Consider the following 25,660-nt stretch of genomic DNA (forward strand, 5'->3'; position numbering starts at 1 on the left):
ATCATTATGTGCTGATGGCACAATTCTATTCTTAGAGGATTCAAAAAACTCCACCACAAAACTCCTAGAATTAATAAATTAATTCAGCAAAGTAGGAGGATATAAAATCAATACCCATAAATCAAATGCATTTCTGTACATCAGTGATGAATCCTCTGAAAAAGTAATTAGGAAAACTACCCCATTCACAATAGCCTCAAATAAAATAAAATACTTGGGAATCCTTATGTGGTATATAAGAAATAAAAATGAATTCTATCCCAGTTGAGAGGAGGAGTATTGCCAAGGTCTCTATCATATCAGTTAAATAACTGTAGCATTATCTTCTGTAATATGGAGGATATGCAAATCAAGAAATTAGCTTAGGAGTATGGCACACTGCCTACTTTTAGATACAGGTCAAGTTCAAAACTTGAAAGAGGAAACTCATGAGAGACATCTGTCCTTTTCCCACTGCCATCTCTAAATCTATGGTTCTTGTCACTGTTAATTAAAGATGTTAAAGCCTTTCCTTTTTTAAGAGAAAAAACAAAACAGTATTTTTGCTTGTAAAAATACTAATTTTCAAAATACCATTTCAATTTCAATGTCTATTTCTTCCACAAGGTAACCCAGATATATATTTTTAGGAAGATAGACATTAATATCCTCAAATGGATTTCCCAGCAGGAAGTTCTGACAAAAGATGAGATGTATAGCAAAGGATGTAGTGGAGTAAAAGCATATTTTTAGTGCCAAAAGTAGGAAAAATTATAAGGAACTTACAAAGACATTTAGTTCATCTTGGATTCCTTCCCCTTGGTCCTTGTTCACTGCCAACTGTCAGCTAGTTGATCTGATAAACTAATGCAGTACTAATGTGTCACTCATTCTGTATTACATACATGCCCTTTAAATTCAGGACAATGCTTTAATGCAGCAGAGCAATTCTGTCAAGAACTTCTTGCAGCTCAGCTAGCTGATGGAGGAAATTCTTGGAAAAAGGCAGCCTTTCTTCTATTGCTGAAAGAATATCAGCTATGTAGTTATCTATTCTTTCAGGGTCTAGAATTTCCCTCCCCCATTAAAAAAAAACAGTTCAACAGTTTAACCTGTTATGGTATCATAATCCAGCTTTATGGTTTTGTTTTTCAAACTGGCATCCTTCTGGGAGTGATGTCTCCATTGAAGATCTCTCCATTGATCTCTCCACTTTGTTCTCTTTATTTATTGAGACAAGGTCTTGCCAAGTTGCTTAGGGCCTCACTAAATTACTGAGGCTGGCCTCAAACTTAAAATCCTCTTCCCTCAGCCTCTTGATTTCTGGGATTACAGGCATGTGCTACCATGCTCGGCTCTATCAAATGCAGTCCCTCCTTAAGAAGGGAGATCACTTTTTGACAGGATGGAAAATTGGTATTTCATTGTCTGAGTTGTGGTATCAGCTCAGTTGTTGATTTATCTTCTCTTTCCATGTGACACTGACTTTTTTATATATTGCCCTTTAGGCAGAAATTCTGTACTCATCTTGTATAATAAGCAGGATGATTACAGGGGGGTGACCCCAGGCTTGTTATATGAGCCAAGTCATGCTCAATTGGTAACCCAGATGTCACTTATTCATTTACAGAGACAAAAGACACTTAGTGCATGTAGTATTGTATTACACAATAAATGATTCATATTCCCTACCCCCCATACACTGCCTATCATCTAAGACACATATAGCCTGTCACAAGAACAATCTTTTTTATAATAATGGCAATATTTATTGTGTTTGATTTTATTTTCCATAGAAATATCTTCTCAGTCTGTTTGGATCTCCCTCCTTCATTCTTAAATAGAAGCCTAAGGCTCTATCCTTAGGCCTACATAATTTTTCCTGGGTACTTTTTGTCTAGTCTCCTATGCTTTCCTGAGTTTTAATCTTGTTCTTTGACTTTAGAATCAAGTTTATTGGCTGTTGGATACCTGTAACCAGATTCAACACAACTGCCTCAAAATCAGCATATTCAAAATGGAACCCATTACTTCTCTTTCCACCGTGCTACCATATTCTCATTGTTAAATGACTTGGTATCTTCTTTTCCCTTGCTGTTCACACCTTTTGAATCTCTGATTTATGCTGATTATATCTTAAATATATTTCCCAAATCGATCCTATCTTCATCCTCATTTTAACTGCCCTAATTCAATATTCTTCATCCTTCCAACTAATCTTTTCAGTTGTCCTGTGTTTAGCCTTAGCACTTTCCAAATTCTCTATGCTACTGTCAATTTGGGGGGTTTTTGTTTTGTTATTGTTGTTGCTGTTGTTTTCTAAAACACAGGTCTCTTTGAGACACTCATGTCAGAAACCTTCAGTGGCTTCTCATGGGTGACTGTACAGACTAAACTAGCATTTGGAAACCTTTCACATTCTAACTCCTCTCAATCACTATACTTTGCTTGGAGTGCCATCAAACTTGCAATCTTTCTTCCACTTGGTGAAATAATTTTCATCCTTCAAGACTCCATTTAATGGCTACTTTATCAGTTACGTCTTGCCTAATACTGTCTCCCCAACTCCAGGGAGAATTAATTGCTCCTTATTTTGTATACTCATGTCACATTGTGAATATGGTTGTTATAACACCCCATTTATTATAATTAGTGATGTACAGACCAGCCTTTTTTATTCCATGAGTGTCTCTGGAGTAAATGTGTCCTGTTGTCTTTGAATTTTTATTAGCAGAGTATATGGCACATAGAAGTAACCAGGAAATATTTATTGATTGGTAACCATGTTTGTAATTGGTAGTCATGCTGCCCCCGTACTAGAAATCTAATAATAAATGGACTTTTTGATTAATGCTTCAAAACCCTCTAGCTGTTTGCTTTTTCTCTTCCCTTCTCTCCCTCTCTGCTAGTTTACCCAAGCCTGACATTATTTTAGTCACTCTTTTGATTCTTCATCACCATTGATTCAGCAATTATTTGGGTGAAGTACTTAAAAACACGTCTACCTTTACCCCCTTCACTCTTTTAAGTTATAAAATCCCAAAGTGAAAATCCTTTCTAGGTGTGACACTTGAGCAGAGCTAACAATAACTATAAGAAGTATCTTAATGTTACTCCATTTTATTTGTACATTCTTGTAGCAAACCTCTCCTTTGCCAGTGTCACTTTGTGATTTACTATTCATTTATGACCAGCTATGACCCTTTAAAAATTCATTATTTATCCATAGCCAGTAACTCACCTGCTTGTGTCTCTAGGATTTTTTTTTCTCTTCATGATAAAAATTATTACAGAAGGACTATTCTTCAAACATATACCTGATCTTTCTACTTTCTCTAGGTCTTGCCATCTTCAAAGACCCTTTGAAGAGAAGAAAAAATTCAACTTTTCTCTTTTTGGGGAGTTGGCAATTTAAAAGAACTGAAATACTCATAAATTTTATGGGATAAAATCTAGTCATACTAAATTGCTTATGTGTAACAAAGAGTGTCCTGTTTTACCTTCATGGATGCTTAGTATAAACATACAGTATTCAGAAAGTATCATTGAGATTTCATTGCACCAGAATATCCATGAGTCAAAAAGTCTTTATTCAGAAGTTCACATTGAAAGAAGTCAAGCCTAAAAATATGATGTCTATTATTGCAAAGTTTTGTACAAGGAAATAAAATTCAGTGTGTCTATAAACTCCCTAAATCCTTGTGTTAGTTATTTGTCCAACATGTCAAGACTAATGGAAAAATCCCTTTATTCCAATAAATAAGGCAACTTAAGCAGAAGATTCATGATGAGGCCAGAAAACTCCTCTATAAATAATGGCATATTACCCAGAGAGGAGGGAGGTAAAGGAGAGGGCAGTAGATCATTAGCATAGTCAGAAAGAGATATTCCCATCAGTAAGTAAGAGTGGTATTTGGCCAAATCTAGGTCATCATCAAGGATATAATCACAAGTGAGATGTGTTTTACATTGTGGAATGTAGCTAGAGTTTGCATATACAGATGGAATGGCTTGCTTCCCAGAATGCAATCACTAGTATATAGCAGTGCCCTTGTTATTTCTAGTTTAGAAAAAAAAGGATTTTAAAATAGAATACCTCAGATTCCTACCTCTATATCATTCAAATCGAATTTTTAAATGATCCAAACTATATTGTTTTCAGATATTTTCACAGATCAACTCTTTCTGCTGTAGCAAACCCAAGATTCAAGGTGTCAAAGAGAGACATGAAATTATATATTCATTTTATTTTTCTTGTTTTATAATCGAATGACTCAAACATGGATACCTATGGAACCAGATTATACTAGAATAGAAACTTAGACATTCTCTATTGGTTTATATCATAACTCAGGCCTCTGGTATATTTTCCCTAACCCTTCAATAACTAACTAGCTAATCTTTCAAATAATTTTCTGGAGATACCTGTTTCTTAATTTGACTTGGCTTCATTGCTTTGCCATCCTTACCTTTAAATTATTTTAAATTCTCAGAGTTTCTTCAAGTATAAACACAAGTCCTATTTTTCTGACTTGTGGAAATCTGGAAGATATCTAATAAACCTTGCCCTTTAAATATTCACTTCAGGTCCATAGATATAGTTCTAGCCCTTAATCCAATTTTCCTTGAGATTAATTATCCATCTTTTGTTCATTGCTTGGCATTTCCCAAACTTGTAGTTCTTCTCTTATGCTTCATCAGATTTTTTTTCAGGTTTGTATATATTACTTAAACAGGGAAAGATCCAGATTTGTGAGGCCTGAATTTATATGTGAATCTGCCTCTGCCCTTGTAGTTGTTCAGCCCACAAATGAAGCATAGCTTTTCAAAAAGGCCAAACTAGCAAAGAGGAAAACTCTAAGTAAGAATGTTTTTATCACATATATGTGCTAGGCTAGTATTTACACTTAATTAACCAGCACTGTCTTCGTTAGGAAATAGTTATTATATGCCTCCTTTATATCAGGTACTCTATTAAGCTTACAGTTAAAACTGCTTATCTGAATAGAATACCACTCCCGAAGCAAACTAAACCAACACAGAGTCTGCCCTTTCAGAGGCTGTAAAACCAAGCCAGGCTGAAACAAATGTGCATAATGGAAATATGCAGACATCTGAATGCAGGTTGAATGTGCAACAGATTCATTATAGATAAGAAAGGATGTATGTATCTTGTGGTGGTGGTTAGTGAGAAGCAGCCCTCCCTCAGAGTCTCCAGTTTAAGGAAGGAGAAATTTTAAAGATAGCCTTGCTGTCTTCTGTCTTTTAATTACTGAAAATTTCATTTCCCTTACCAGCAATATTATACACTGGTATCAGGGTTAATTTGTGGACAACTGAGTGCCGTGTTCCTGTACTTTTTCATACCTCATCAGGGTTCCTATTATGTGTTGCTTAGTTTCCAATAATTTTTAAATTTATGTATGTGTGTGTGTGTGTGTGTGTATATATATATATATATATATATATATATATATATATATTTCTCTACATATGAAATTGTAGAGATATTTCTCTACATATGAAAATGACCCTGATTGTTCAGATATCATCAATAAAGTGAGAGGTTTTATCCCATAATTACTGGAAGGGCATCTTTTTCTCAATAATTTGGAAGATAGGACAACATAGCATCAAATAAACACTTTCTACTTAGATGAGTACAGCATTCTGGTGATCAAGATAGCTTTGTGAAGAGCAAATTGAGTACAGTCATTTTCATTTACTTCAAAAACTGAATCAGTGTCCCATATCCAAGAACAAGAAAAAGAAATATCTCTTTATTTGCTGAGATGTTTATTCCCTCTCATGTGACATTCATTCTCAATGATAATTTTAAAAAGTATGATCTAGCCATGCTTAGAAGCATGCATCTGTAATCTCAGCATCTTGGGAAGCTGAGGCAGGAGGATAGCATGTTCAGAGCCAGCCTCAGCAAATTATGGAGGCCCTAAGCAACTTAGTGAAACCCTGTTTCAAAATAAAATAATAATAATAATAATAGGCTAGAGATGTGGCTCAGCGGTTAAGTGCCTATGGGTTCAGTCCCTGGTACCGAAAAATAATGATGATGATGATGATGATTATGATGATCTAGAATACTGGTTCAGCTGAGAGTAAGATAATGCCCCAGTTGAGTCTGGGAGACAGACCAAAAGAAGACTAACACTGCTACTGCTTCTTTGGATGACCTCTAAGTGCCATGAGTGAAGAAGTTTTGCCTATCATACTTATTACTTATTCCCCCAGGGACTAGAACACGCTGTGACAATACATGATAGACAATGAATGAATGAATAACTTTAGTATCTCAGTGAAGACACCACTGGATATTAATCATGTTACTTTCTCTTAGTTTTATTGCTTCCTTGCCTCTTCTTCCTTTTCCTGAATCTCCCATCACCCAAAGGATAGATAAATGGCAATATATCCAGAGAGATTTCTAACACTTCATTAAAAAATAAAAGAAGAAAATAGAGCTGCGTGCTGGGGCACATGCCTGTAATCCCAGTGGTCAGGAGACTGAGGCAGGAGCATCAAAAGTTCAAAGCCAGCCTCAGCAACAGTGAGGTGCTAAGCAACTCAGGCAGACCCTGTCTCAAATTAAATAAAAAAAATAGGGCTGGGGATGTGGCTCAGTGGTCGAGTATCCCTGAGTTCAAATCTGGTACCCCCCCAAAAAAAATAAGAAAATAAAATTTTTTTAATGTGTATGTTGCATCATAAATAGGATCAAGTTCAGTTAGGAAATAGTAAAATATAAATTAAAGGCATCAAGCAAGTATCATAGATAAAGACATACACAAATTCTCTTGAAAAAGATTAATTTTAAGTGGAACAATATTAACTCTGCATCATGCAGTATATGAGGTGTGACTATTTTTCCAAGAAGACAAATCAGGAATGTCCAGAATCAAAGGAGTTTTATATATTTTGTTTTCTTTACTGAAAGATAATGGCATGAGTTCTATAATATTTATAGATCTCATGTGCTTGATTTCATTAAGAGTTATGCCACATAATTTTGATCTTTCCATCCATACTTAATCTTTGCAATTTTAGAATGGATTTGATTTTTGCAAATAGCCAAAAGTGATATTGAGGCAAGTTCTTTTCTTTTTCTTTCTTTTAAATTTTGAGACAGTTCTCACTAAGTTGCTGGGCCTCAGTAAGTTCCTGAGGCAGGTCTCAAACTTGTGATCTTCCTGCCTTAGCCTTGCAAGTCACTGACAATCCAGACATATGCCACCACACCTGCTAGAGCTAAGCTTCAGGAATAAGATATGTGATACAACCAGGTAATAAAATCTCTGGTCAAAATTAGTGTGACTCTAAAGTAATTAGACTGATTTCACTTGATTCAGAGATGAACCCTAAGAGAGGAGCTTCAATCACTGAGTAATGGCTTTCACCAAAAAAAAAAAAAAAAAAAAAGTTATTTCCTTCCCAAAGACAGGATTCATGGTTTCAACAGATGTATTGGAATCAGTCTTATAAATTTACAGTTGCACTTTTAAGTGCTACACAGCATGTGCTATAATATTTTAGGAGAATTAGAGCATTGAAAACTAGTTGGTATTGGACAACACATCTCTTATTGTTTCTAGCTTTGTCCTCTTCTTTTTGGAGAAGGCATGTAAGGATGGAGAAGCCTATAATTTAACAATAATGTGCAGCAAGTAGAGAAGATGCAGAGACAAACGTAAGCATTGTTAAATTTATGGAAAGGAACCTCTGTGATGAATTTTTATTCTATAAAGGGTCATTGAGTGGCTTAATTTGGAGTCCAAATAGATTTTCCCAAGGGCCTCTCTAACTCATCTCTCCCCCTATTGTTCACTCTGTAAACTAAAGAATTTTTCTACATTGCCTTAGCTTTACTTTTGTGGCACCATAATGATTCATGGGGATAAGTTATACTTCCATGAAAATTTTTTTAGTAAAGATATTGACCAGGTTTCTTTTTTACAGAGACTAATAGATACAATACGGGCTCAAAAAACTGACATCTTTTCATGATACATAAGGTAGTGTTTCCTTTTACCAGTGACTACATACCAGAAAAGATTCCTGAGGGAAGTCATGGAACCCTATTTATAGACACAGGACCAGATCAAGTATTTTGAATGTCTTTCTTGTTCTGTGAGTCTGTGATTCTACTTGTCAAGATAGTTTGAAATGCTTATCTGTCTCCAAGGTGTTTCTCATCCCACCCAAAGAGGTCTCATCAAAGTCCTTATTAAGGATCTGGGGCTATGTCTAACTGCAAGAGCACTTGTGTGAGGCCCTGGTGCCATCCCTAACACTGCCAAAGAAAATAATATATATATATATATATATATATATATATATATATATATATATATATATATATATATATATAGTGCTGCCCCTCTTCCATTTTCTAAGATGGTGACAGTGTTAAGGCAGTGAAGTCAGGTCTCAGGTCTCAGACCTGTAACGTAGTACTTGTTTTGTCATTTCTTCCTTCCATACCTCCCCTAGACATTTTCCCATTAAAGTGTGGTTATCAGTCACTTTAGAATTTCATTTTCTTCGTTTGGTTCAAAAAAAAAGGTTACAGATGAATTTCCTATAGTTACTCAAAGTGCTTAATAGATTTTAATCAAATACAGGTCCATAGAGACATGTTGAACTCAATTGTTTTTCTTTCCCAGATGGAAAGAAGGCTACTAACATATCTACTATGAAAAATGTCTGCAGAAACCTGCAACTTTTGAAAACCTTTTCCATGCTACAGATTGCAGATTAACTTCTAGCTAATCATAGTTCAGCATTCTAATGGACTGTGATGGGAGAGACAGTTTTTCTTCCAACTTCAGATCACATGTTTTTGCAGTTGTAAGGCAAATTTTAAAAGAAGGCCTTGGGGATCACAGTCAGCCTTCATTATCAGTGCATGACCGCTTTGTAACCAACTGGAAGTTTAATATCCAAGGAGATTTGCACATAACAGTCTTTTTTCTTTCTTCTTATTTTGAATAATTTACCTTTGAGATTCTCTTCATGACCATGCTGGTGTGCAAAGATCTGTTTGTCTGTCAAAACTCCAGATATGTACCACATGTGCAAGATAGATTAATTTTTTATTTGTTTCTAAGGAGGGTGAACAGTAAGCTGGTTGTACTGAATACAAGAAGGCTACTTCCATGAACACTTCCTTAAGTTCACTTCAACTGGTTTCCCTCACATGCAGCAGATCTCTGCTAAAAGGGAATCACTTATACAAATCAACGCTAGGAACATCCACCCAAACCTGAAAAGGTTTTTGCCTTAAACCAAAAGATTAGTAAAGAAGCTGTGTAGTTCATGGATCCTGCAAGTCTCTCACTCTAAACAAAGACCTCATTTTCAAAATTAGAATGCATCTTTTCTTTTAACCTTGGGGGCTCTTTTTAAATTCTAATCTCTATCCAAATGAATTTTCTCAGAAGAAGATTGAGCTACATCAGTGTGACAAATGTCATGGCTATCAGGCCTCAGAAACCCTATGAATTGACATTTTTTAGAAAATAAATGTATGTGTCAGTGAACCATAACTCATAGATTATTAAGGAAAAAACACCATTCCAAGGTGGATAATATTTTTCTCAAGGCCACAAATATTTTCCACAATAAAGAAATATGAGTTGTGTGGGGAACTATGTGTGAAAATGTTCTTGGTAATATAATGTTTTGCCAGTTCCCAGACTGAAAACTGTTATTATGTGAATCAACTAGATCCAGCTGCTAATTCTTAGAAAATGTTTGGAGTATCAAGTTTAACTAGGGTTTGACTTTTTGTTAGTTATGAAGACAACAGTAGGGAAGAGGGGGCAAAGAATTGTTTAGGCGATTATTTTGTATAAGGTGTTCAAGGAGAGCCTCACTGATGAGAAGAAATTGAAACAGTAACCTGATGGAGGTATCTGAGGCCTAGAAGGAACATACTCTAAATGCTCATGCGGAGTGAAGTAGATCAGTGGGGCTGGAGCAGAATGGCCAAGGAAGAGATGAATCCAGAGAGGTAATTGAGGGTCAAATTATGGAAGGTCTTGTGACTATTGGAAGGGCTTTTTCCCCCCAGCTATGAGCAGTAAGAGATGGATTCTCTGACAGACAAAACAGGGCAGAGACAAGGACAGAGCTTTAGGAGAAAGTGAAAATTAAAGTTTAGGAGAGAAGTATAGTTTAAACAAGAGAAGAAGAAGAGAAATATTGTCTATAGGAAGAAAGGAACATAGGATCCTAGGAAACAAAGAAGAGAGAAACTGTTTTGTTTGATTTGATTTAGTAGGTTACCTCTAGCCCATAATACATCTGTGATTATTTTACCATATTTACATAGGTTAATAAGCATGACTTTAATCCATATCTAGCAACAGTATCAATATATTTGTTCAGTGTATATTACTGAGGCACCTAACTACTTGAGCAAGCTAATCAAGGTTTCAATTACTCCAGCAAGGAAGAAAGTTATACCTCTCTGTTGTGATCATACTTGATTGGTTGATGAAGTATTCATGAGATCTTTCATAAGAGGAACTTTAAAGGTCACTTGTACCATAATAAGTGGAAATCTCTAGGAAAGAAAAATGTTTAACAGTATTACAGTGCTAATAAAGTTTTTGGAGAGGCTGACTCTGAGAGTCTGGTTGCTGCAGCTGAAAATTCTTTGCCCTGAGCATTTGTCATGACTCCTTCAATCCAAGATGCCCTTTAAACACAGTGAAACTATAGAAAAGGAATATCTAATGTTGTTTGAGGTTAATTAAAGATAAGGTATCCTTCCTTTCTTTAGTGGAAAGCCTTAATTTGTCTCTGGTTGCTTTTGAAAATTCTAATGAATCTTTGCCACCATCTTATGTAGGTTTTTTTTCCCCCTCTGATCATCTAGCTGTTCATTTCCTTTTCAAGTTTCCAATTTGTAACTTGTTGCAATCATTCTAAAATGGGAGCAAAACTACTTACCACTTAGCTTTTGATATTTCTTAGGATTTTCACCCACTTAAATTAATGAATAACTAATCTCAGCCCAAGTTACACATCATTAAGTGGTAGGATACCTTGGGATCTGTTTTTTCTAGCAACTCTTTCACCTTGGTCCTAGGCAAGTGTTTTTTCTGATATAAGGTAACTGACTCATAGTGGGGTTGGGAGTGGGAGCATGGGAGGAATAGACAAACTCTAGATAGGGAGAGGGGTGGGAGGGAAAGGGAGGGGGCAGGGGTTTAGCAATGATGGTGGAATGTGATAGACATCATTATCCAAAGTACATGTATGAAGACATGAATTGGTGTGAACATACTTTATATACAAACAGAGATATGAAAATTGTGTTCTATATGTGTAATAAGAATTGTGATGCATTCCGCTGTCATGTATTTAAAAAATAAAAGCAATTAAAAAAAAAGAAAATTTTAGAAGGGTCACTAGCAGTCAGAACAATTAAAGCAAAGAATGGGTTAGGTAACTATAAAGCAGAGCAAAAGAGAAGGAGAGAGAATTTAAAAAATAATGACACAATATTTTTTTTGTAAGATGATGAAAAGCTGTCATGTATAGAATTACCTTTCCTCATCGTTATGCACAGGACATCTTTGGGATAGGGAAATGACACTGTGACTATAATTGTAGTTCACTGATCAGTACCACCTTTCCATCAGTACATCTTGTCATAACTTCATGAGAACTACATGAACAAGCAAAAACTTTCTACCATTAATCTTATCTTCTACTTGAAATCTCTCAGTGAAGGTTTTCCAGCAGGACTAACAGACTCACATGAGGAATAATGGGAAAAGTTGAGAAAGTTTAGCCATGTCTGGGTCAGAGGACTGAGCGTGGGCTAATTTCCTGGACCCTCTGTAAACCTTTGGGCAGATTAAGTGACTCTTCTGCATTCTCAGATAAATGGTCACTAAAGAAATAAAAGCAAACTCCTAAGTTCCAAATCAAATGGCATTTTCTTGGACTGTGTACTTCATTTTCTCAGGGAGATAACAGAACTAACTCCAAATGTTAAAAAAAAACAACTAAAAATCAGTAACTCCCCCCCTGAAATCTACTCCCTTCCCCTTGCAAATGTCATCCCAGTTTATACTATAGTTAAGTAATGTGTTACCTTCAAGTAAAACCATACATGAATTTCTTTAGTAGCTCAATTGGCAATTAGTCTATGATTTTTTTCTAGATTCATTAAGATGGACTCTTAATAGCAAGAATTTTCCCTTAAAACTTCCTCTTTTTCATTCTACCTATTTTTTTTTATCTCATGGCTCAGGAAGGCAAGTCCTACTGTCTATTCAAAGTTTGTGGGTAAGAGATTATGTGTGTTTTCTTTCTTCCTATTTTTACCTGATATTACAAGTTTCTATATCAAAAAGAATCTTTTTCCTTTTCTCAGTGTACATGAACATATGCAAGAATGTTCCTTGGCTGGGGGAAATGGGACACCAGACACTGAAAATGTATATATTGCCCAAATGTGAAATGATATAATAATAAGAACTGATAAACTATAACTGATAAATTATAATTGACAAATTATATAACACTTGATGAATTATTTTTAAGTACCAGTCACTGTGCTTAATAGCTTTATATGTAGTTTCTCATTAACTCAAACAAACACTAAGAAGTACAGGTATTTCACAGGTCAAGAAACCAGGTTTAGCACTGTGAGAAATAGAATGTCTGGTGGTCCATTTTCAGAGTATAGTATTCAATCTTAAATGGATCCAATTGTAGCCATTTTAATTATATCCCTTCCCTTTTGCCCACCCTAATTTTAAAATTAGCCAGTCATGAAGATTGTACCCCTGAGTCCTACAATCAGGGTGAAGGGCAGCACTGCCTTAGGTATAGTAACTAGTAGACTACCTGCCCAGGAATGTTTGCTAGCCAGATTCTGTAGAATGTGCTTCTGTCAGAAGTAAATGCCTTGCCCACCCACTTTCTACCACATGTTTGACTTCTTGTGGTGCCTAGTATTTCTCATAGCACAGTTAAGTAAAAGTCCCAAAGGAATAAAGCATGGTAGTTCCTAGTAGAACTTGTATTTAAACCATCTCTCTCACCCCTCAATGCCCTCCTATGTTCACTAGGGTATGCTGTTTATTTAAAATGTTTGCATTTTTGGTCTTGCCTGACTTCAAATGAGCAACATGAATAGTTCACTTTCCCATTATTTGAACTCTGGCCATAAAATTACAGATCAGGAATTTTTAAAACTCTTATACCTGAGATGCATTAAAAAATGAAGCCCTAAAATCATCATACTTACCTAGGAAATATAGAAATTTATAGTGCCCATGACAGGAATTCTGTGGTTTAAATTTTAACTATTCTATGTTATTTTAGAAAGAAGTGATTGGAAGAAGCAATTTGAAGCTTTAAAGTAACTAGCATAAAATGCAAAGTTAAACAATATTCTGAAAGTATAATTTAAATTAAATAAAAGCTAAGGTGAGAATCAGGAGCTAAGAGAATTCAAAATTTAAAAATGTGGAGAGAATTGTATCTTTTTGTTTAATTTTTATTAAAAATAACATTTATTCATGTTTAGTCTATAATTTTTTTTCAATATAATACATACCAGGTTTCTTGAAACAAATAATTTGTCTCAGTATCATTCAGAAATCCTTCTAACATCCCTGATGAATGAAGAAATACTCCTCAGTGTGATCATAGTATGCCTCTGGCACCAGAGTTACCAATTTGGTCATCAGGAAACTCCAATTTACATTCTTTTATGGTTATGTGATTCTACTGTCATACAGCTTCTGATACTATAATAAAAGCCTTGCTGAGTATATCTGCACATGTAACCAGAATGATTCAAAACCCAGAAGGGAAAATGAATAGATTTCCAGTTTGTTTTTTTGTTTGCTTTCATGAAGGCCAAGTGATACAGGTTGAGTTCCCTTATCCAACATGCTTGGGACCCAAAGTGTTTCAGATTTCAGAGTTTCTTGAATTTTGAAATATTCCTATATAATATATTTGGTTGAGTATCCCTAGTCTAAAAATCCCAAATCAAAATACTTTGATATCGGAGCATTTCATATTTGGGATTTTCACACTAGGAATGCTCAGTATATACACACAACACACACACACACACACACACACACACACATATATTTCCCCCCAAGTTAACTTAGATGCCAGTAATATGGTACAGTTAAAAATTGTGTAAGACTCCAGTAAGATTGGCAGCCATTATGAAGTCAAACAACAACAAGTGCTGGCGAGGATGTGGGGAAAAGGGTACACTTGTACATTGCTGGTGGGAATGCAAATTGGTGCAGCCAATTTGGAAAGCAGTATGGAGATTTCTTGGAAAGCTGGGAATGGAACCACCATTTGACCCAGCTATTCCCCTTCTCGGTCTATTCCCTTAAGACCTAAAAAGAGCATGCTACAGGGACACTGCTACATTGATGTTCATAGCAGCACAATTCACAATAGCAAGACTGTGGAACCAACCTAGATGCCCTTCAATAGACGAATGGATAAAAAAAAATGTGGCATTTATACACAATGGAGTATTACTCTGCATTAAAAAATGACAAAATCATAGAATTTGCAGGGAAATGGATGGCATTAGAGCAGATTATGCTAAGTGAAGCTAGCCAATCCCTAAAAAACAAATGCCAAATGTCTTCTTTGATATAAGGAGAGTAACTAAGAACTGAGTAGGGACGAAGAGCAGGAGAAGAAGATTAACATTAAACAGGGATGAGAGGTGGGAGGGAAAGGGAGAGAGAAGGGAAATTGCATGGAAATGGAAGGAGACCCTCAGGGTTATACAAAATTACATACAAGAAAAAAAATAAGAAAAAAAATTGTGTAAGAGCTTTGAGGTATAGATCAATGGTAGAGCACATATCTAGCAACCCTAGGTTAGATCCCCAGCACTGCAAATCTTCATCTTCATCATCATCATCATCATCATCATCATCACATTTAGTATGCGTTTGAAGGATGACTGAACCAGGACTGTGCACTTTTGGTCATAGAACATATCATTGTGACTTCCCAAAAGTAAGGGGGAGGGTATTATGCAGAATTGAAAACAAATGTGGTAAATTACCAATTTCTTACTGTTCAAAATTTCAAATGCTTCTATTATATATAATTATCACAGTTGCCATGTAAGGAGCATTTCTTCTATATCAGGTATTGTCTTAAGTGTTTTATAAAAGCATTATTTCACTTAATCTGTTTAACAACCCTGTGATTTAATAAGCATTATCTCTTTCCTATAGATTTGGTAACTGAAGCTCAAAAAGATGAAGTAATTACCTTGATCAAGGTGACACGGATTTTAGGTTAAGTGACAGAGCTTGGATTTGAAACCAGATTTGTCTGACTGGAGTATCCATACTCCTAATTATTCCATTTCTCTCTGCCTGAAATACACCTTCAGCTTTTCAGTAAGGTCATGGTACTTGCAAAGTGAGGTCAACACTGGAATAGTAAAGCCCCTGGAAGCAATGTAAATAAGGAATGTGGTAACAGTGGTGGTGGTTGTGTATTCAACTAGCACAAAGTTGGAAGATGTTTGCTTCCTATATACCTGACAGAAATGAAGCTAACTTCTAAGCTGCTTGCAATTTTTTTAAATCAATTTCATCCATTTTTTTAAAGCTTAATTGGAATAAATGAGAGGTCTTAGCATTTACATGGTGGTGGGTTTTTTGTTTGTTTGTTTGTTTGTTTACATGACATTTTTTGGTCCATAGGTCTCATTTGTTAATTATGCACAACAAGGGAAATAAGATTTTTAATTTATTCACACTTTTTTTTTACAATTCCCAGCAACAATTTTTAATTCCTTATTTTGCTGTATACGTAGTGAAGGTTTCTGTTAACCAAATGTCTGATCTCTTCCCTTGACAAATGAATGACATATTCAGTACACTGAAATCTAGATGAACCTTCCTCCCTTCATGAATACACAAGATACACATAGACTTTAAAACAATCAACCCAAAGATATACACACAATTATAATATATAACCCAAATTTCCTCAGGGGACATTTTTCAGAGCTAATCTCTAAAATCTATAACCAGATTATCCAAGACTAAGTCTTGTGTTTGATGAATACATCTCTCAATGTCATGATTTGTAAATTTAGCCATTAGACACATTGTGGGAAACCAGCTCACATTTAATTGTGACATTTTAAAATTGTACAAGTATTTTGACCACTACTCTCCCAGCCCATATTTAGTCTCTTAAAATGACAGAAAAACATCACTGATCACAGATTTAATGGGTTTAATAAGTTTACCCCTTTAGTTCCTATTTGCAGCACCCAATATTCCTTTGAAATACCAGTAAGACCCGGCAGTGACCAACAGTAAATTTCCACCTTCCAGAGTTGAAAAGTTCAGTTCAGTTTCTCTGAGCATTTCTGTGTTACAGTGGCACTTGTCCAGAAGTGGTACCTCCCCATAGCTGGGGAGCTTTAAATGTACCAGTAAAAAAAGTTTTTTCCCCTTCAAGGGGAAGGAAAAAAAAAAGATTACTCCTCAAAACCCAGCCAATCTGGCTGTGAGGTCTTTCATTCTGTCCCATCTCTTCAGGCTCTTTTTTTTTTTTTTTGCTTTGCTTCTTTTTCTTTTACTTTTTTGCAGTAGAGCAAGAGAGACCAAAACCTAACCTGAGATACAAGAAACAAGACAGTGATGGCTATAAAGGGAGTAAACAAGGAGCAACTGAGATACTCCTTTACCTCCCGCATCCAATGTATGTGCTTCACAGAAAATCAACAAAAATAACAAACCCACAAAATACAACAACTAGAATTACAAAACCCATTCATCCAAGGTTGCTAGAAGGCAGGAAGGAGAGGTGGGAGGGTAAATGGCACAGGGAGAAAAACAAAGTATTTAAATCAGTCCAGGCACAGGGGCTGGCAAATGCTAGAAAATAGCTGCAGAAAAACCTGTGGTCCTTTCAGACTCACGGTGGTATTAAAAATCCACATACTGGTGTCAGAAAGATCCTGCCTCCCATGTACCAGAGACAAAAATTCCTCAAAGAGAAGGGAATACACAAAGGGCCCTTGGCAGAGTGGGTCCTGCCTTCCCTAGCCAGGAGAGGATAGAGAAAAGAGCTGCCACAACTTCTTTCCAATCCACCCATCCCCTTTAGATGACAGGCAACTCAATGGCCCACAGCAGCCTTCAGTTTGGCAGGAGATGGATGCGGTGAAGGGAACTTCTCTGCAGACGTTGAGCTACTCAGGGCAGACTGCAGATAGACTGTCTTGTGGAAGAGTCTGTTGCTTAAAAACACCACTAAGGAGAACAGGGGCAACTGGAAAAGGTATGCTTTTCCAGGCATCTTTGCTTCATTAGCACTGATAATGAATAAAGGAAAGAGAATAGAGAAGAGGCAGCCACTGATAATGTATGAGGACTGCATTGCTGTGAGGAAAGCCAAGGGCAAACCAAATCCAAAGTAGTAAGGCCAATTCCTTTCAATGTTTGACAATCGCTGGTGCATTTCAATTCCTTTATTGAACCAACGATATTCAAAGCAGTACAGTGAGTAGAGAAGGGACATATGCAGCAAACTGACCAGCTGACCAACAAGATGAATGGGAAAGAGACTCACAAACATTCCCTGGATAAGGAAAAGAGCCTGTAGCAAAAGGTTGAAGAGCATGTCAGCAATTATCTTGCTGACACTAGGGAATGGATGAGGCTTCCTCCCTGATACCTCAAATGCTAGGTCAGCAATATCTTGAAACCAAATGGCATTCACAACTTTGCTAAGCACAAACAGGGGAAGCACCCAAAGAGCACTGAAAATTGATGTGAGGAAGAATTCCAGCCGCGACCAAACATCTCCATGTAGTGATGGATCCCCAATAATTCGGGCTGTTACTGACTGAAGCACAGGAATAAACACACGGTAAAACAAGAGGAGACTGAACCAGAATACTCCACCATTCCAAGCACAGCACTGGAAAATTCTACTAACAATACGTGGCTCACTCTCTTGCTTCCGCTCTATACTCTGGGCTCTCCTCTGTGCCAGGACACTACTTGCCCTTCTTCGACGTTGCTCCTCTCTTTTCTGCTGGATTCGAGCATCTAGCTTTGAGATGGTACAAATACCCCAGATGGAGTCTTTGATTCCCCTGCCAATGTCCTGGAGAAAGGTTTTGACACTGTCAGCCATCTCCTCACCACCCAGACTGTCAACTACACAGAAGAGAGAGAAGCACCCCAAAATCTCTCATCATGAAGGACCAGCAGCTCCCTCGCCCACCGCGGACGTCTGGGCCCCTCCGCGCCCCGCTGCCCGCTCCGCCGGGGCGCTCCCAGGGCCAGGCCGCTCCCAGGGCCGGGCCGCTGCGCCCACACTGGGCATGCCCGGGCCGCACTGGCCGCTGGGAAGTCGGGCGGGCGCCGAGCTGGGCCTATTCACACTTTCAACAAGGCCATAGAGATTTCAGTGAGAGATTTAAAATTAGATTGGTGAATATTTGTAGTAATCCTAGACAGATTTTCTATTATATCTTGCTCCTTTTGCACTTTTTACTGACTCTTGAAGAACAGATATGCCAGTAAAACTGAGATTCTTTTTTTCTGTAAACATTTTTCTCATCTTGCATAAAGTTACTACCAAAACACTTTTTTTCAATTAGCTTCCTTTTAACAGAACACATTTCTGACTAATGACAGAATCTAATCAGTTGGTGATGTTCCCAACCCTGAGAATTAATGATTGATGTTTACTGGAGAATGATGTTTAAGTAGTCATAAGTTAGTGTTTTAAAATGTTTAGTGAAGTTGAATAAGTAATAAAGTATTGTTAATCATAATCAATTATATAAGGATTTTTTTAACCTGAACTTAAATTTGCTCCTTTTGTTTTTGTTCTTTTATTTGATAAGGATATACCCCATCCTCCAAAATACTTCTCTATTTTTACATTTTTAGAAGAGTAAGTCAAAATCTTTAAAATCTTTTTTATAATGTAAATTATATGTGCACATATATTTGTTGTTTTTGCTTTTATTTATTTTTGTAGTGCTGGGGATTGAACCCAGGTCCTCATGCTTGCCAGGCAAATGTTCTACCACAGAGCCATATTCCTAGCCCAAAAACTTAAAATCTTATCTTTCATTCTAGTAAAAGTGAAGATTGTTGATATGAAAATATCCTTAATATCTCCCTTTTCCCCTCCTTTTTTTTCTTTTGGTTTTGTTTTGTAGCACTGGGGATAGAACTTTAGCCTTGCACATGCTAGGCAAACTCACTACCTTTGAGCTAAGTCCCAGACCCCTTTGTTTTTGTTACATTTTTCATCAGAAATGGGAATTAAATAAGCTTTTGTTTCCCACCCCTAATTTCCTAAGGTGGATTTAATAGTAAAAAGGGACTATGATTTCTTCTCAGTATGAGGCCTTTCCATGAAAACAGAACTATTGACATCAGGACAGAATTTTACTCCACAGTCGCTGTTGCTTTAAAAATGCGTGCTTTTGTATGTGTTTTCATTTGTATTCATTAATGCCAAACTACAAAAATTATTTTCCTCTTCTGTTTTGGCCTCTTTAGGATTATACATGCCATTACAGATTTTGTGATTGTTTTGTAGTTAAATTTATTTCTGAGACATTTAAGGTATAAAATGATGGAGCTCTACTTGGTCTTTTTTATCCTTTACTAGATAGATCTTCATTTATGTTGATTTAGTAGTACTTTTTGCAAGCCTCCCTCTTATACAGAAATTTAATCTGTTTACATATGCCAAATTTCTCAATTAGAAATTCTTTGACATTAGATATTGCCTTATTTTCTTTTACATCAGATTACATGAGTTTTGACTTTTATATAAACTGGTATTTTTAGTTTTATTTTTATATTTTCAAAAACAAGTTAAAAAGGAATATCTTGGGAATGTAGCAGAAATAACATGACTCAAGTTTGTGGATAACATAATGCCTATGAATAATCTATACCAAAATTTTTGTTCTCAAAATATTGTTTGGATTTGAATGTTTTAGGGCAATCATTTCTACTGCCTTCATTAGATGATCTTATTTTATCAAACGATGCTTGTAAAAAATAAACAGATTCTTGAGAATAGGACAGTCAGACTTATCAAATGAAAATAGAGGATGCCCATTTAAAGTTGAATTTTAAACAATGAATAACTTTTAGTATCAAAGCCTCCTAAATATTATATGATTTTTTTTGGTAGAAGCATATACCAAATATTGTATAGGACATACTTACAGAAAAAAAAATCATGATTTTTCTGAAATTCAAATTTAACCAAGCATCCTATAATTTTTCTGGCAACTCTACTTGAGGGGGGTAGTGTAAATGACTACAGATGTGGATGCCTAACAACTCTAGGTGTTTGTAGTATTTAAGTACCTGTGTGACCATGGGCAAGTCACTTAACCTACATAAAGCTGTGTCCCAATCTTTAAAATGAGATCATACCCACTTGACAAGTTTGTTTTTTATATAGCTATAGAAGTTTTGTTTTTGAAATACCTACTACATAATAGATTATCATTAGAGTAGCTGTTATTATCAGAATAAAGACGTGTGTAGAAAAATTGTTTTCCCTCTGCTCTTCCACCACAATAATCAACACAGAAGACTTTTATGGCTGTAAAACATGTGGATGTTTCTCCCTACCTGTGAACAATTTTGTAATCATGATACCAGCTGGGTGTGCTCTAATCTGCTGGGAGCCATTAGCCAAGTAGGTATGACAGTTTCCTTGCCAGCGTACCCCATGTTGCAGTGACATTGAATGTAGGTGACCTTGCTCAAGGACCAAGGCCAAATTTGGGGGCCAACAGAGGTGAGGCAAAGAACCTCACCCCCCCACTGGTGCATAGACCTATCCACAAGTATGGCTGTATGCTGGACCGGTAGTCAGTGACGGGTATGATTCAATTGCAGTGGTATCAACCTAAGACAGGAGGCTGACGCCTAAAGGTCAGTTTTCTGACAACGGGTAAGAACCATATGTTGAATTGGACAACCTACCAGGCACGGTCCTTAAGCCACATTGCTTGTTGTTTAATTAATCAGAAGGGGGGAGATGCTGGGAGCCATTAGCCAAGTAGGTATGACAATTTCCTTGCCAGCGTACCCCATGTTGCAATGACATTGAATGTAGGTGACCTTGCTCAAGGACCAAGGCGGATTAGGGCGTTCCCGGTTTAGGGTCCAGGTTTAAGGTTTAAGATTATTCCTGCTGGGAATAGGGCGTATCCTGCTGCCTGAGTCCCCCTTGAGTTCTCACGGGATTCAGACAGTATTTTTTGGGAGACAGATGCCCAGTGGAGGTGGATTTGGGCAGAGAACGTGGATTTGGGCAGAGAACTTGGATTTCCCCAGAACGTGATTGTAGACGGCTGGTGTGAGTTCGGGAATAAAGAGTTGCTGTTTGAATCTACAAGCTGTGTGGTGGCTCGTGATTGTGTGCCCAGCCAGACTGCGGCATTTGTGCCCAGCCAGACTGTGGCACTAATCCATGTCAACTCAGGCACTATAGTGTTAGATCCCAAAGGTTGATGGCTCAGTCCCCAAGATTGCTTCTCTTCCCACTTCAGATACCAGGCCCAGGTTTGTTTGACCTGTGAAACTGGTTATAATTCAGGGTTCCACGGGCACCCCCCCACCACCATCACCCTCACCTCAGCTTTTCAATTAATTTGCTAGAATGGCTCACAGGACTCAGGGAAACATGTTTACCAGTTTACTATGAACAATATTTAGAGGATACAATAAACAGCCAGATGAAGAGTTATACAGGGCCAGGTCTGGAAGAGTCCCAATTGCAGGAGTTTCTGTCTCTCTGGAGTTGTCTCCATGGAGAGTATACCACCCTCCCAGCACAGGGACACGTTCCTGTTGATCTTCCTGCAAGCCCCCACATATTTATCTGTCTGCAAACTCTCTGAACCCAATCCTTTTGGGGTTTTATGGAGGTTTCATTACAAAGGCATGATTGATTAAAGTGTTGGCCATTGGTGATCATTTTAACCTTCTGTCCCTCTTCTCTCCCCAGATTGGAATTTGAAATTGAAAATTCCATTTTTTTAATCTTCCCTTTATTTTTCCAGAAGTTATGAAGTGGCTACCAACCACTTTTAATCTTATTAGCCTACGAAAAGACACTATTACTTTGCAGATTCCAAGGATTTTAGGAGTTGTATGCCAGGAAACTGGGAAGACCAAATATATATTTTATATTACCAGAAGAAGAAATACAAATGCAAGATAACAGTTGGGATCTTTTCCCTCCATTTTAATGAACTTTTAGTGAAGATCCCTAATGACAGTAATCTACAGCTAACATACCCCATTAGATTATTAATACAGGAGTCTACTGAGATCTTGTGATTCTTTAGCACATCAGAGATTTGACAGGTAATAACATATGCATGACGTTAACCTTCTTTCCTATGCTGCTTGCATCTTATGTTACTGACCAAAAGTCATACAGCTTATAGCATCAGGGTCTGAATATATGATACCTTTTCACATTGTCTTTCTTTTTCCTTGAGTTATTATTTTATTTCAATCCTGCCTTTCTCCGATATCTATTTTTTAAATGTTCAATGTTAATTTTTGAAATGTAATTTATATATCATAAAATTTTCTTTTAATGTATACAGTTCTGTAGTTTTTAGTATATTCACAAGGTTGTGCAACCATCACCACTAATTCCAGAACAATTTCATCACCCCCAGGAAGAAACCCTTCCTCCACCTCCTCACAACCATGCATCCACTTTCTGTCTCTATGGATTTGCCTGTTCTGGACATTACATATAAATGGAATCACACAATATGTGACCTTTTATGCTTGGCATCTTAATTAATTATGGTATTTTTTGAGATTCATCCATAATTTCAGCAAGAATCAGTATTTCATTCTTTTTATTGCTGAATAATATTCCATTGTATGGATATATACTGTATTTTGTTTATCCATTCACTAGTTGGTAAACATTTGAGTTTTACTTTTCAGCTGTTAGGAATAATGCTCATGTAACTGCAATGCTTCTGTAGGTTGGGAGGCATGACTCTGGGGATCTCAACAAATCAGGTTATGCTACCATTTACTCTGCTTAGTGTTTTAAAGAATTCCCAGTTTTCTCAAATGACCACCATTTTACATTCACATGAGTAATTCACAAAAGTTTCAATTTCTCCACATCCTCATTTGTTTTCTGTTCTTTTTAAAAATTACTATAGCCATCATAGTGGGTATGAAGTAGTACCTCAATGTATTTTTTTTATTTTCATTTTTGGTGGCATTGGGAATTGAATTCAGAACCTTCTACATACTAGGCAAGTACTCTACCACTGAGCTATACATCCAGCCCATTCAATATGATTGTGATTTGTATTTTCCTAGTGATTAATGATGTTGAACATCTTTTCATGTACTTATTAGCAATATTCATGGTTTCTGAGAAATATCTTTGCAAATGCTTTGTACATTTTTATTGAGTTGCCATTTTATTGAGTTGTAGATGTTCTTTATATATTCTTTTTTCACCTTTTAAAAATTCTTTTTAGTTATACACAAAATAGTAGAGTGTATTTTGACATATTTATACAACATGGAATACATCTTGTTCTAATTAGGTTTCCAGGCTTGTGGTTGTACAAGATCTGGAGATTCACTGTGGTGTATTCATTTATGTACATAGGAAAATAATGTCAATTCATTCCACTGTATTTTCTTCTTCTTTCTTTCTTCTCCCTTCCCTTCATTCCTCTTTGAGATGTTCTTTATATATTCTTTTCTTTTCTTTCTTTCTTTCTTTCTTTTTCTTTTTCTTATTGGGGTTTGATTCCAGGGGCACTCAACCACTGAGCCACATGCCCAGCCCTTTTTGTATTTTATTTAGAGACAGGGTCTCACTGAGTTGCTTAGTGCTTCCATAAGTTTCTGAGGCTGGCTTTGAACTTGCAATCCTCCTGCCTCAGCTTCCCAAGCAGCTGGGATTACAGGAGTACACCACTGTGCCTGGCCTGGCTTATATATTCTTATTAGATATATTATTTTCAGATACTTTCTCCCATTCTGTGGGTTGTTTCTTCACCTTCTTTGGGTATAATTTGATGAACAAAAACTTTGAATTTTGTTGAAGTCTAATTTGTCTATTTTTTGAGGGGCTATTGCTTATACTTTTGGTGCCACATCTACATTTTATTTTTCCTTAATGAACAAAGCTGACACTAAAATATGAGTGAAAAGACAAGGGTTCTCTTCCCAACCTTGTAATTATATAAATTTAGAGACCCTAGGTAAATATATATGCTCATTTGGAACTCATTTTCCATGACTGTAAAAGGACGATTGGTTCTACAGAGTAGTAGTATGTGATATTTTTTTCTGAGTACATTATCTTTCTAAAACCCCTTAAGTTAGTAGTTCTCAAGTTAGTCAGTTTTCCCCTCTAGGCAACCTTTGGTAATCTCTGGAGACAGTTTTGGTTGTCATATTTGAAAAAGATGCTACTGGGTATCTAGTAGGTAGAAGCCAAGGATGCTGCTGAATGTCCTATAATGCACAGGACGGCCTCTACCACGAAGAACTATCCAACCCAAATTGACAGTAAAGCTGGGCTTGAGAAGCTGCTCTAAAATTCTGATTCTCATTTTCCAGTTTATTTTATATGGTTTTCTTTGAGTTTGTGTACAGTTGCCAGATAGTTTTGTGCTCATAATCTTTTGCTAGGAGATATTAACCTAACAAGGGTAATGTAAGAGGAGATACCAATAAAGATAAAATCATTTAGAGGTTTTGTGTGTGGTTTTTTGTTTGTTTGGTTTTTGTTGTTGTTTTTCAGTACTGGGGATTGAATCAATGGGCTCACTTTAGAGGCTCACCCACACTAGGAAAGCACTGAACTATATCCCCATTCCTTTTCATTTTTTAAGATCTGGTCTTTCTCTGTTGTTTAGGCTAGCCTCAATCTAGCAATCCTCCTGCCTCAGCTCCTGAGTAGCTGGGGTTACAAGTGTACAGGACCATCCACAGCTCATTTAGATTTTGTAGAAGAAAATCAACTCACACAAGTCAGGAGAGTTTGGAAGTGTTTTTAGGGATATTTTAAACTATTGTATCTTTTTTTAGTACACAATATATTTATTTATTTTTATGTGATGCTAAGGATCAAACCCAGTGCCCCACACATGTGAGGCAGATGCTTTACTACTGAACTACAGCCCTAGCCCTAAACTATTATATCTTTTAACATGAAGAAAAAACATTTCAATATAGATTGCTTCAGGCAAAGTCTTGTAGATGTATTCTTGTTATTGAGTCTTTTTCTTTAGGGTTTCTGGAACAAAGTAAGTTGGGCAAAATAGTTTGTACATGCTATGAAGTATATCTAATCAATCATAACAGGAAATAAAACCAGAACAACTTGATGGAAGGAACTTGTAGTTGATATGTCTCTGTATTAGTGACTTGTCTGAACTCTGAGGAAGTTGATATTATTCCAGCCAATCATTTTACTTCAACTCTAACACCATCTACTTAAATATACTCATTCACTGACATTCCACAAATAATCTAACCAAAATAAAACAGACAATAGCTTGAAATATGTTTGAAGATTTTGAAATATTTTTTCACATAAAAAGTGACTAAACTTA

General features: G+C 36.5%; 2 protein-coding genes across 12 annotated transcripts in view; one reads left to right on the forward strand and one right to left on the reverse strand.

Annotated features, from left to right (window-relative positions):
* Positions 1-25,660, forward strand: part of Diaph2 (diaphanous related formin 2) — an 867,887-nt gene that overhangs the window by 654,442 nt on the left and 187,785 nt on the right. The gene's annotated exons all lie outside the window — the stretch shown is intronic.
* Positions 15,798-18,294, reverse strand: LOC124081613 (etoposide-induced protein 2.4 homolog). The gene has a single exon (XM_046427831.2). The coding sequence runs from the start codon at positions 18,181-18,183 to the stop codon at positions 17,161-17,163; it is 1,023 nt and encodes a 340-aa protein (XP_046283787.1). The 5' UTR covers positions 18,184-18,294; the 3' UTR covers positions 15,798-17,160.

Source organism: Marmota monax, unplaced genomic scaffold (assembly GCF_021218885.2).
Source record: "Marmota monax isolate L192 unplaced genomic scaffold, Marmota_monax_Labrador192_F-V1.1 WCK01_AAM20220418_F8-fsc00067, whole genome shotgun sequence".
NCBI lineage: Eukaryota > Metazoa > Chordata > Mammalia > Rodentia > Sciuridae > Marmota > Marmota monax.

Coding starts and splice junctions, on each gene's coding strand:
- LOC124081613 (XM_046427831.2), bottom strand. CDS start 18,183: ATGGCTGACAGTGTCAAAACCTTTCTCCAGGACATTGGCAGGGGAATC.